At 46.8% G+C, this 13,493-nt stretch overlaps 1 protein-coding gene across 2 annotated transcripts in view; it reads left to right on the top strand.

The window, feature by feature from the left end:
- The window catches only part of LOC137539063 (CCR4-NOT transcription complex subunit 1-like), a 138,217-nt gene that overhangs the window by 88,153 nt on the left and 36,571 nt on the right, over positions 1-13,493 (top strand). Inside the window, exons 13-20 of one of the 2 annotated variants that reach the window (XM_068261537.1) lie at positions 280-399; positions 485-679; positions 4,925-5,067; positions 5,150-5,258; positions 5,332-5,501; positions 9,350-9,581; positions 9,666-9,911; positions 9,988-10,151. In XM_068261537.1, coding sequence (XP_068117638.1) covers positions 280-399; positions 485-679; positions 4,925-5,067; positions 5,150-5,258; positions 5,332-5,501; positions 9,350-9,581; positions 9,666-9,911; positions 9,988-10,151 — 1,379 coding nt within the window. The remainder of the gene's footprint in view (positions 1-279; positions 400-484; positions 680-4,924; positions 5,068-5,149; positions 5,259-5,331; positions 5,502-9,349; positions 9,582-9,665; positions 9,912-9,987; positions 10,152-13,493) is intronic. The other variant, XM_068261538.1, reaches the window with a different exon arrangement.

Genomic DNA, 13,493 nt, shown 5'->3' with positions numbered 1-13,493 from the left:
CTGTGCTCTAAACTATGGTTGCGGTAGCATTTTGTGGCAGTCTCCTTTCGGATTATAACTTACATTTAGCGCCAGTCACCATATGAAGAGTAAAATAATTCCACGCTCTTTGCTTCTTCTTTGGGCCTGTTCTGTTTTTTCATGATTTTTATCTCTCAGCCAAGTGATTTTTCTAAAATGGTTTGTCCTCTGAAGATTGTTCTCCTGTGGCTTCCATATGGATTTGGACCAGTACATTGCCTAGAAGCAGTCACTAATTGCAGTCTTTGTTCCCCTCAGTTCGGAGGTGAAGAACGCAAGCGATTGGTTGTTTATGAGGAATTTGCGCACAACATCCCCGGTTTCCTGGCCACCAATGACTCCACTCAGTCCACGGAAGTTCTTGCGCAGCCAGTACAGGTGCCACCATGGCAGATGTCCTTTATTGGAAGAAGTTTCCATATTTAAGGTTTCTTATGAAAACAACTTGTGTTTGGTGTTCCAGGAACAGCTCTGGGCCACCAATGATGTTGCCGAGATCTACGATAAGTGTATTGCTGAACTGGAGCAGCATCTGCATGCTTTACCACCCGCACTGGCAATGCACCCTCAATCACAGACCCTCCGCAGCCTGCTGGACGATGTGGTTTTCACTCGTCATACCAGAGATGCTGACGCTGCCTTGAAACTTTTGAAGAAGGTAAGTTGTGATGGCTAAAGGTGAAGTATAACTGCTGTGTATGGATCTTCTGAAGCTTGAGACCTGAGGACTTATATACAAGTGCAGTTATCTGCTCCTCTGAGTTTATCAGAAAATTAAACTGGGCTTGTAACTTATGATGACCAGTTATTGACACCTGATTACGACATCTAGAGTCACCCTGCACCATATTGGCAGTTGCAAGGAATAGGGACACTCAATTCACTAAGATCATGCTGGAGATAATAAGGCAAGAGAAAACTTACCTCCACACATTGAGAGAGTTATCTTATCTCCTCATTCCTTAAGTTACTTCCTCTGCAGTTATTTTACCTCCTCTGTAGTTATTTTCACATGCAGTTAATGAACAGCCTGTCTTTAACTGTGGAGTTATTTTAAGGATTGAAGAGTTAACTTAAAGACAGAAGAGTTAGCTTTAGGTTTGCCTGAGGTAAAATGTTTCCTGAATACTACATGCCTTATCACCATGGTAACAACTCTAGAAGAGTTATTAAAGACAGGAGATAAGCTTAGTGAATTGAGGCCATTGTGCCTGATCCAATTCATTTTTTCTCCTAGGTTTTCTCATCCTACCAATAAAATGCCTTTTGAAGAGAACCTAAGGTGGCATTTTCAAATCTTAATCGGACACAGAGGCATGGCCTGTGCACAGTGACGTGCCTCTGTGTCATTGTGCTGCAGCCTCCAGCCCCCTCCCCCCATCCCATCCCAGCTCTGCTGTCCCCCAGCAAAATACCGCCAGGCTAGCGACAATCTGCTTGTCGCTAGCCTGCTATTTACCTGCGGCTTGTCAATCCATCAACAGGTCCTCCCGCCGTTAACACCCCTCCACCAGGGGTGGGGAATCTGGTGAAGAGAAAAACAGAGGTGCCCGGAAGGAGGTAGTGGTGGACTTATCTTCCCATCGAAGACTCGAATTGTCTTGTATCAAAGCAATAACTTTATTGTACTGTATAGCCTAAAAACAGTGAAACACGTTTCACAGGTAATGCACCCGCTTCCTCAGGCTATAAATGGGAGTAACCAGGGGCGGACATACGGCCGTGCAGGCCGTGCCACCACACGAGGGCCCCTGAAGTTTTGTTGCTTCAGGGGCCCATTAAGTATTGCTGTTTTTTTTTTGTTTTTTTATTATTTTTTTTCTCCTTGGGGGCCCCGACTCCTATCCCCCCCCACACCTCGGGGCCCCCCCCTCATGCAGCAGGAGAGCGGCAAACATAGGAAGTCTCTGGCGTTCCATCAGGCGCTAGAGGTTCAGCCGCCTGGTCTCCGCTGTCTCCTCCTCTGTATATCGCACGCTACTAAACCAGGAACCTCTAGCGCCTGCTGGAACGCCAGAGACTTCCTAGATCTCCCACTCTTCCGACGCGCGTACCGGTAGGGGGGCCCCCCAAGGTGAGGGAGGGAGGATTGGAGATGGGCCCCCCACCAGGCTAGCTACCTATTAGCCCACCACCTACCCACCCAGCTACCTACCCACTCACCCACCCGGCTACCTACCTACCTAACCTCCCACCCGGCTACCTACCTACCCACCCCTCCCACCAGGCTACCTACCCACCCACCAGGCTACCTACCTACCCACCCCTCCCACCAGGCTACCTACCTACCCACCCACCAGGCTACCTACCTACCCACCAGGCTACCTACCCACCCACCAGGCTACCTACCTACTCAGCCACCCACCAGGCTATCTACTTACCTACTCACCCACCAGGCTACCTACCTACCCACCCACCCGGCTACCTACCTACCCACCCACCAGGCTACCTACCTACCCACCAGGCTACCTACCCAGGGCTACACACCCACCAGGCTACCTACCCACCCACCCGGCTACCTACCTGCCTACCCACCCGGCTACCTAGCTACCTACCCACCCGGCTACCTACCTACCCACCCGGCTACTTACCTACCCACCCGGTTACTTACCCACCCACCAGGCTACCTACCTACCCACCCACCCCTCCCACCAGGCTACCTACCCACCCACCAGGCTACCTACCTACCCACCCCTCCCACCAAGCTACCTACCTACCCACCCACCAGGCTACCTACGTACCCACCAGGCTACCTACCCACCCACCAGGCTACCTACCTACTCAGCCACCCACCAGGCTATCTACTTACCTACCCACCCACCAGGCTGCCTACCTACCCACCCACCCACCAGGCTACCTACCTACCAAGCTACCTACCTACCCACCCACCAGGCTACCTACCTGCCTACCCACCCAGCTACCTAGCTACCTACCCACCCGGCTACCTACCTACCCACCCGGCTACTTACCTACCCACCCACCAGGCTACCTACCCACCCACCAGGCTACCTACCTACCCACCCACCAGGCTACCTACCTACCCACCCACCAGGCTACCTACCCACCCACCCATGGGAGCTGTGCGCCGGACGGAGCGGAGGCTGGGACAGGAGGTCTGCTGCTGCAGGTGAGTAAATGTTTTTTTCTGGGCAGGTCTGCCACATGATTGCATGTATTTTCTGGGCAAATCTGCCGACATGATTGTATGTATTTTCCGGGCAGGTCTGCCACATGATTGCATGTATTTTCTGGGCAAATCTGCCGACATGATTGCACGTATTTTCTGGGCAAATCTGCCGACATGATTGAATGTATTTTCTGGGCAAATCTGCTCACATTATGTGTATTTTCTTGAGAAAACCTGCACAATTATGTGAATTTTCTGGGGAAAGGGTCACCAAAACTTGGGCCCACTGTCTTTGCGTTGCACTTTTCAAGGGAACCTGAGGTGAGAATAATATTGAGGCTGCCATATTTATCTCCTTTTAAGCAATACCAGTTGCCTGGCTGCCGTGCTGGTCCTCTGCCTCTTATTCTTTCAACCATAGACCCTGAACAAGCATGCAGCAGGTCAGGGGTTTCTGACAATATTGTCAGAACTGAGAAGATTAGCTGCATGCTTGTTGCTGGTGTAATTCAGTTTATTACTGCAGCCAAATAGATCAGCAGGGCCGCCAGGCAGCTAGTATTGTTTCAAAGGAAATAAATATGGCAGCCTCCATATCACTCTCACCCTGGGTTCACTTTAAATTACAGTTAGCTCCGCCCTCATCCAGTCATTGCCACGCCCATTTTTTGCTTCGCACGCCGCAGGTTATAGCCACGCACATTTTGCCATAGGGGCCTGCAATTGCAATTTTGCACAGGGGCCCACTGCTGGCTGTGTCCGCCACTGGGAGTAACTTATGCAAGCTCTCAGCAGACAAGATGTCTCCTTGGAGTACAATAAAGTTATCGCCTGATACAAGACATTTTGAGTCTTCAATGGGGACTACCTCCCATTTTTAAACTGTTTTTAGTACAGTTTAATCTTCCTGGACCCTCTGTTTTTCCCGTTATTAATGGAGATACAGAGATTTTTACCTTCCTTACTTCCTCAATTCACTAAGCGTTACCGCATTCAGTAATGCAGAAAACAGCTGATTTTACCGATCACCTTTCCAAACGCCAATTCACTAAACCTATTACCGCGCTCAAAAGTAAAATTAGAGACTAGTGAGGTAAATTATCAACTTGTCCGGTAATTGCCTCAAGACATTGCAAGTAAAAGTGTTAGGTATTTACCTGCAGCTCTGACCAGCCAATAACTCACATTCTCCATGCTTTAACATTGACAGAGATAGCAGGCAGCCGATAGGGAGAACCACACAGCTGTGCTTCTCACCCCATTTGGTCCGATACTCTGGGAGGCGGGACTCCAGAATGCAGATCAGGGGAAGGAGACATTTTAAAATGCTTTTCTGTATCCCTTTATATGTGCATATTAATACACTGGTATACAGAATAGCTCCCTCTAGTGGCTGCAGCACATCTAAGGGGATGCAGGGGATGCATTCGACAGAAAACCCCCAGACTCATGCACAGCACTTGGGGGAAGACTCACAGCTTCCTGCCTGACCTGCTCCACAGCTGATGACACTTACTGAGCACTGCTCAGTGAATTCAAGCATGTTTGTTCAGTAAATTATCGAAATTCTACCGCATGCGTGAAATCGCAGTGAATTTGGAAAAAAAAGTGTAAAATACCCAATGCAGTATTTTACTGACCTAAATTTTTTTTACTTAACTGCCCTTAGTAAATTGAGGCCTTTGACCAGAGCTAAACAAAACGTTTTGCTTGTTGTGCCACTTGCATATTGCTTGACCTGAACACCATGCTTCCCTTGTGATTGTGTCTTGGCAGACTTTGGGAAGTCTCCTGAATACGACTAGCTTTATCGACGTTGACCTGTTGGTCAGGTTCCGGGTCTGCCATGTACTGGTCTTCAAAGTTCTGCGGTGCATCCAGGCCTACGGCTCCACATGGTGCAGCAAACACGTCACCAGGTTCGTAGAGGTGAGGAGCTTTATCTCTGTGTTCCGAATAGACCCACATCTCACACCTTCCCCTTTTTTTTATGTCCGGCAGATATTTGATGGAATGTCAGGATGAGTCCAAATACAACGTGGAAGCTGTTGAGCTCTTAATCTGGAACCATCTGGTGAACATGAATCAGTTTGATGCCCACCTAGCTCAGGTAAGTGTCCACCATGCCTGGATTGGGATGTTATGGTTATTTGGCTCACAGTAAATATTGCTCTTTTCCACAGTCCATGGAGAATGGCTCAAACAAAAAGGCATTGAGGTTCGCCATGCAGCTTGTGAAGAACTTGTTGGTGGATGAGCGTAGTGAGAATCATGTGACTGAGGCATCGTTTTTTCACACCATTCAAACTTTAATGTACATCAGCACACACTTGTGGGACAAGGCCCCTGTTGGGTAAGTTATGGGTCGTCTATTATGGGCGGTTATTGTAGCAAAACCAGAAGAAACCTTTGCTGAGATCCAGAAACGTCCATATGGTTACATGCAATATTTTGAAGGACGACCGATGTGACATGATGAGATAGACATGTGTATGTACAGTGCCAGCACACAACTAACTAGGCTGTGTTCCTTTTGCTCCGAGGATGGAGGGAAAACTGCAGCGCTGGATCCCAGGGAGGTGAGTGAGTTTAGGGTCTTAAAGAGTGCAAAAAAATTGCACCACTTTTAGAGCCTAAGGCCTCTTTCACAGTAGGACATTGCGTTTCAGTGCGATGTTAGGATCGCACAATGCAGCCCTAACGCAACGCATATAGACTTTAACTTGGACGTTTTCTTTATGCGTCTCTTGGTGCGACGTTTGCGTCACACAGTCATGGAACGAAAACGGCGCATGTGTTACATATTTTTTTAAAAAAACCTTACTGAGCATGTGCAACACAACGCAGCAGATTCATTGCTAAACGCACAGCATGCAGCACTTTCTAATAACGCTACACGTTACACACTAACACAACGTGTGTACTACAGGGCATTTCCATTTAGGGATGGTTCACCTGGGCATCTGCTCAGCTTCTGCTTAGCGTTTCGTTCAAACGCTGTGTTTTTTTTCTTCAAGAATGCCAGCATTTAACAGCTTATGAGACAATTAACAATTATATCTATCCTCCTTCTCCAAAAAAAAAGACTTTGTTTAGCTATGCCACAGTTTTACTTTATATTTAAATCTAATTTTTAAGTTAACCTCAAGATTTAAGTTAAGTTTTTACTTAACTTTTAAGTTAAGTTTACTGTTTCATGGCCTATTTTCAGTGACACATTCATTGAAGTATGCCAGAGCTTAAAACTGTGAACTATTGATCCTTTTTATCTCGTTCCTGCGCTCAGAAGCCATTTTCTGCCAGGAAAGTGTTTTATGGCTGTAATTCCTTATTAGTGAGGGTCACACTGTAGTCCGACCTGCTCCCGACCTGGACAGAAACTGTCACTTGCATACCTGATAAGTAACTCAGGCAGAGAAATGAAGGAACACAGCCTAGTTATTTGTGTGCTGGGCACTGTACATACACATGTCTATCTCATCATGTCACTCCAGGTATCCTTTAAAGATCTCTTAAAAATAATAGTACTGCAATATTTCTCTCTTTATGGCCCTAGGGGTTATTTCCAAGCCATAGCAATAAAATGCCTTTTAAGCCTCCTTTTAACCTCCCTGGCGGTCTATTAAAACCGCAAGGGGGCAGTGCAGCACTTAAATTTTTTTTTCTAATCATGTAGCTAGCCTAGCGCTACCTACATGATAGCCGCTGTGCAGCGGCTCCCCCCAACCCCTCCGATCGCCTCTGGCGATCAGCGCAAACAGGAAATCCCTTTCAGAACGGGATTTCCTGTTTGGCTTCCCCCGTTGTCATGGCGACGACCGTCATCGACGTCGTGACGTCAGCGGGAGTCCCGAACCACCCCTTAGTGCTGCCTGGCGCTGATAGGCCAGGCTGTGCAAGGGTCTGGGGGGTGGCGGCGCGGCGGATAGCAGCGAATCGGCAAGCGGGAAGTACACGCAGCTAGCAAAGTGCTAGCTGCGTGTACAAAAATAAAATTATGCAAATCGGCCCAGTAGGGCCTGAGAAATCCTCCTGCGCTGCATAGCCCAAGCTCAGCTCGGGCTTACCGCCAGGAAGGTTAAACCAATAATTTTGACAATATCTTTTACCTGCTTTTTGGTACTTTTTTAATTGCAAAGGGCTGAAAAGTTATTTAAACAGAAAATGAAAAATGATCTCTTAGGAGAAACTGAATTTAATAAGGGCCTCTATTTGGGTTTTAAACTGAAAGCCAACATGAGGCGGTCATAATCAGTAGCTTCTACCGCTATCAGGTTGTTACTGGAGTCTCATAGCCTCATCTGTGCCTGACTGCAAGCCAACTGCCAGTGAACAGCAGTGGTGGCAGTATGGTCAGGTGGGCGCCTGCGTGGCTTCGGTCTATTGGTGGAAACCGAGAATGAGTTGGATCGGTCAGGCTTTTCTGCAGCTTTGTGTTAGAGAATAAAGCCTTAATTGCCACTAGGCAAATATTAAGTAACCATAACTCCCTTATGAAAGAAAAACTCCAGTATTGCTGAGAGAAATCCCCTTTAATTCAGGTATTTACATTGCTGGGGTTAACTTAGCAGCAAACCTCATTTCAGTTTGCTTACATGTCATCTTGGAAAAGTTATTCTACAGGGCTCCTAATGGGCTGTGATATGAGAGTGTCTAAGTTTGCTGCCAGTCGGTGGATTAGTCCAGTTGTGGAAAATGAGTCCCTAACTCCTCCCCTACGCAGCAAACGACTCCTGCAGGAATAGACAAAGTTTCTAGGCGGTCCACATTCCACCAAGAGAATACAAATTCCAGAGTTGTAAAGAGGCATCATTTCTATTTCTATAATTTGGAATTCAGAGTTGTCTGCAAATTGTAATGGGAGGATAATTTTTATTAGAGTGGTTGGATGGTGTACTTGATGTAGGATACCGGAAACCTATTTAGTAAGGAATCCTAGTGCCCCAGACTGGCCCTGCCGAGTGGGCTCCAAAGCCTTGAACACAACCTGGATGGTTTGGGGCCAAGGTCAGGGCCAAAAGGTCAGGACAAATTGTGGCTTAAAGGGAACCCGAGGTGGTTCTTGGGGGGGCAGATGGGACCCAGAGGCATGTACTCTGCCTCATGACATGTCGCTATCCCGAAGGTAAACACGGTGGAGAGGAATTCCCTGTTCAAAATACCCGCCAGGGGCGTTCCTGCAGGGCCTCCATTGGGCAGTTCTCTCTCCCTAGCCACGCCTCCTGCCGCTCCCCCGCCTCCCTGCACGCTGGATGAGAGACACAGTCTCACCTTGCTGCTTCGTGACCCAGAGGTCACAAAAGTGAAAGTGGGCCAGTGCGGCTCACGGGAGCGGCAGGGAGGGGCGGTTTTTGCGGCTACCTGATCCGCTCAGTACTCCCGGATCAGGAGCCTACTTTTTTTTTTCATTTTATGAGCCCAACTTAGGCTCTCTTTAAAGCCCCAGCATGCCAGGTCTCTAAGCGACATCGGGGGACACCGGTACACACCGCTGATTTCTTGGCTGAGACACCCTCCACTGGCCGTCTCAGCCGAGGAAAGTCTGGCCTCTGTGTGAAGCTTTAGTGCATGTAATAAAGAAAGCTTTGCGACACAAGATTCATAATAACAATAAACTAAAGCAAATGATAAATCAGACATTATAATAAAAAAAATAAGAATGAAAGGAACAAAAAATGAATGCACTGTTTTGCAGTCACCCATGTGGCCGTCTGATCCGATGCGTTCCACCTCACTTCGTTTTCCATGTCCCTCCTACGCTTCCTCCTTTCGGGTTGAAGGAGGAAGCGTGGGAACGATGTGGAGCGCGACGTAGCATGCATCGGATCAGTCGGCCGCATGGGTATATTAATGACTCTGTGGGAGAACGGCCACACTTAGAGCCAGGAGGGAGAGGTTACATGCAGTGCGTCTTGGCTGTCAGAAGCTATTTTCTGCTAGTAAGGTGTTTTATAGTAGTAATTTCTTATCAGTGAGGGTCACGCTGTAGTCTGGCCCAGTCCTGACTCGGACAGGAACTGCCACTTACATACCTGATATTTAACTCTTTCAGGCAGAGAAAGAAAAAAAGGAACACAGCCTAGTTATTTGTGTACTAGGCACTGTACATACACATGTCTATCTCATCATGTCACCTCGGGTATCCTTTATGTGCTGAGTTAGCATCTAATTCTTGGCACCTCTCCTTTCTTTACATTGTAGGCTTTCAGAGCTGATGGATGCCTTGTGTTGGAACTTTGATTCTGCAATTGAGCAAGTCCAAGGAGAGACAAGGCTTATATTACACTCTGGGATCTCTCAAGCATCGGATAGCAGCGATCCTCCAGGGCTTCGGGAGAAGGTCGACTACCTGCTGAGAACATGGGTGAATCTGTACCACTCTGCATCCCCTGGGCAGAGCAGCTTCGATGCCATTTCTGATTTTGTTGAGCAGGTGGGTAGAGCCCCTTCCATTACCATACGGTGCTGCGGCACAGAAGACAACCTGTCTCACCATATTGTTCTGTTTCGTAACTAGATGAGTCAGCAGGGACTCCTAACGTCTGAAGAACTCGTTCTTCGGTTCTTCCGCTTGTGTGCCGAGATATGTGTGGAGGTCAGTTACAAAGCAATTGCTGAAGAGCAGCAAAATCCTGCTGCCGGCAAATCTGTGATCCAGGAAAAGGTCTTCTACAATGTGGATGCCTTTGTGAGGCTGATAGTGTTACTAGTACAGTGCTGTGGAGAGACCGGCACCATGATAAAGATCAAGCTCCTTAATAAGGTGAGGCCATTTGGTGTCCTTTTCTGGGGTGGTGGTCTTTGTGGACGTTGCACTGACCTCTCGTTTTGTCTGACAGGTTCTTGGTATCCTATGTGGGGTTCTGCTCAAGGATCATGAAGGGCAACAGGACAAGTTCCAGCAGCTTCCATACCATTCCATCTTCGTTGTGATGCTGCTGGAGTTAAATAGACCTGGACCTGTGCTTGAAACAATCAACTTCCAAATCCTCACTGCCTTCTCGTGAGTGCTGGTGAAGGTTTCTGTAGATGACGGGGGATGGGAAGCGGGTGATTTTTATGCCTTCTGGGACAGGTACAGCGACTATCAGGTCTGTAGAAACTCTTCTGTGAGCCGCCATCACTAGTGCTTTCAAAAATTATTCAGCAGAGAGATATGGCAGGGCGTCGTAAAGCCAGGCCACATCAATGACTACCAGCCCAGGTGTGCAGAGAATTGTATAGGCAAACTGCACACCTTGCATTCAAAATAGATGCTACAGATTTACACTAATGGAGGATGTAAGCTTCCAAAACAGTTTGCATGCAAAGTATTCCGTACTAGCCCTTTTCACCGCAGTGAGGTCATCCCATTGGAAGGGACCCTAACCTCTATATAAAATAACAGGCAAGCTTATGTATAACCTGAGAGCAGCTAGCCACAAAGTAAACTTACATTTTTGTAGACAACAAATGTCTGCGCATCTTAGATCAGGCTGCATCTGACTGTATCAGCATTTGATTGTAGAGCCTCTTATAGGCAAACTGCACCCATGACTGTAAACAAGTATTGACAAGGTGTTTACTCTATTCACAGAGTGCAGGTAGCAAAATATAAAGAAAATCCTTGCCACTGAATGGGCTACTAATTCATTGTTCCCCAACCTTTTCCAGCCCGGGGACCACTTTCTGATAAAAATTTTCTACGGGGGGGTTTGGATGCGGCTGCATAGATAGCATAGTTGCCCCAATATAGGGAGTTTAGTTGCCCCAGTATGGCTAGTATAGTTACCCCAGTATAGCTAGCATAGTGCTCAGTATAGGTAGGTAGTGCCCCAGTATAGTGCCCAGTATAGGTAGGTAGTGCCCCAGTATAGTGCCCAGTATAGCTAGTATAGTGCCCAGTATAGCTTCCTAGTATGGGTAGGTAGTGCCCCTCCCCCCTCCACTCCTGTTACCTTATCATGAGCGGGCAGCCACTTGTCTGATTAGATTCCCCCGTAGCCGCTCTCCTCAGTGGCATGTCCTATTACAGCAGCGCGCGCTCGGCAGCTGCTGTGATGACCAGGAAGCGGTACAGCGGCTTCCTGTAGCGGCGATATGCATCGCCGTTACTATGGGAACCGCTGTACCACTTCCTGGTCATCACAGCAGCTGCCGAGCGCGCGCTGCTGTAATAGGAGATGCCACTGAGGAGAGCGACTACGGGGGAATCTAATCGGACAAGCTTCCGCCCGCTCATGATAAGGTAACAGGAGCCGCGGGGAGGGGAGGAGCGAGAGGCCAGACCTGCCGCGGCCCGGTGGTTGGGGACCCCTGCCGTACCGCACACCAAGCAAGTGTGCCGCGGAACAGCGGTTGAAAAACACTTAAACTTAGACTCTGAGAAATCCTCTCCTCACGGTGCAAGCCTAATGCTTGTCCTCAACCAAACTATTTAAATATCACTTTAAGAGCACAATTTCGCAATACTTTCTTTAGCTTACCACACAGCCTGTCTGCTTCCCCGGATCAGGCTAAACCAGGCTGGGCTGATTTTTTTTTTATTTCTCACCTGATCACTCCTCTCAGGGGTAACAGCAAAATCCTGGTATAGATGTTCTTCTCAGAGGACACAAAGATTCTGGAGCACATTAAATTGGTAGTGCAGATGAGAGAAATCTGGAACAAACAGTATCTCACAAAAGCCAGTGTACAGCTTGTATAACAGTGTAAATATTGTATGATCTCTTCTCATGGGACAGCACTGCAGATGTGACACTGTGATACAATGTAAAGCAGTCAGTGTACAGCTTGTATAACAGTGTAAATATTGTATGATATCTTCTCATGGGACAGCACTGCAGATGTGACACTGTGATACAATGTAAAGCAGTCAGTGTACAGCTTGTATAACAATGTAAATATTGTATGATATCTTCTCATGGGACAACACTGCAGATGTGACGCTGTGAGACAATGTAAAGCAGTCAGTGTACAGCTTGTATAACAGTGTAACATTGTATGATATCTTCTCATGGGACAGCACTGCAGATGTGACACTGTGATACAATGTAAAGCAGTCAGTGTACAGCTTGTATAACAGTGTAATATTGTATGATATCTTCTCATGGGACAGCACTGCAGATGTGACACTGTGATACAATGTAAAGCAGTCAGTGTACAGCTTGTATAACAATGTAAATATTGTATGATATCTTCTCATGGGACAACACTGCAGATGTGACGCTGTGAGACAATGTAAAGCAGTCAGTGTACAGCTTGTATAACAGTGTAACATTGTATGATATCTTCTCATGGGACAGCACTGCAGATGTGACACTGTGATACAATGTAAAGCAGTCAGTGTACAGCTTGTATAACAGTGTAATATTGTATGATATCTTCTCATGGGACAGCACTGCAGATGTGACACTGTGATACAATGTAAAGCAGTCAGTGTACAGCTTGTATAACAGTGTAATATTGTATGATATCTTCTCATGGGACAGCACTGCAGATGTGACGCTGTGATACAATGTAAAGCAGTCAGTGTACAGCTTGTATAACAGTGTAACATTGTATGATATCTTCTCATGGGACAGCACTGCAGATGTGACACTGTGATACAATGTAAAGCAGTCAGTGTACAGCTTGTATAACAGTGTAAATATTGTATGATATCTTCTCATGGGACAGCACTGCAGATGTGACACTGTGATACAATGTAAAGCAGTCAGTGTACAGCTTGTATAACAATGTAAATATTGTATGATATCTTCTCATGGGACAACACTGCAGATGTGACGCTGTGAGACAATGTAAAGCAGTCAGTGTACAGCTTGTATAACAGTGTAACATTGTATGATATCTTCTCATGGGACAGCACTGCAGATGTGACACTGTGATACAATGTAAAGCAGTCAGTGTACAGCTTGTATAACAGTGTAATATTGTATGATATCTTCTCATGGGACAGCACTGCAGATGTGACACTGTGATACAATGTAAAGCAGTCAGTGTACAGCTTGTATAACAATGTAAATATTGTATGATATCTTCTCATGGGACAACACTGCAGATGTGACGCTGTGAGACAATGTAAAGCAGTCAGTGTACAGCTTGTATAACAGTGTAACATTGTATGATATCTTCTCATGGGACAGCACTGCAGATGTGACACTGTGATACAATGTAAAGCAGTCAGTGTACAGCTTGTATAACAGTGTAATATTGTATGATATCTTCTCATGGGACAGCACTGCAGATGTGACACTGTGATACAATGTAAAGCAGTCAGTGTACAGCTTGTATAACAGTGTAATATTGTATGATATCTTCTCATGGGACAGCACTGCAGATGTGACGCTGTGATACAATGTAAAGC

Source organism: Hyperolius riggenbachi, chromosome 11, assembly GCF_040937935.1.
Source record: "Hyperolius riggenbachi isolate aHypRig1 chromosome 11, aHypRig1.pri, whole genome shotgun sequence".
Classification (NCBI taxonomy): domain Eukaryota; kingdom Metazoa; phylum Chordata; class Amphibia; order Anura; family Hyperoliidae; genus Hyperolius; species Hyperolius riggenbachi.
This window is presented reverse-complemented; position numbering and strand designations above follow the sequence as displayed.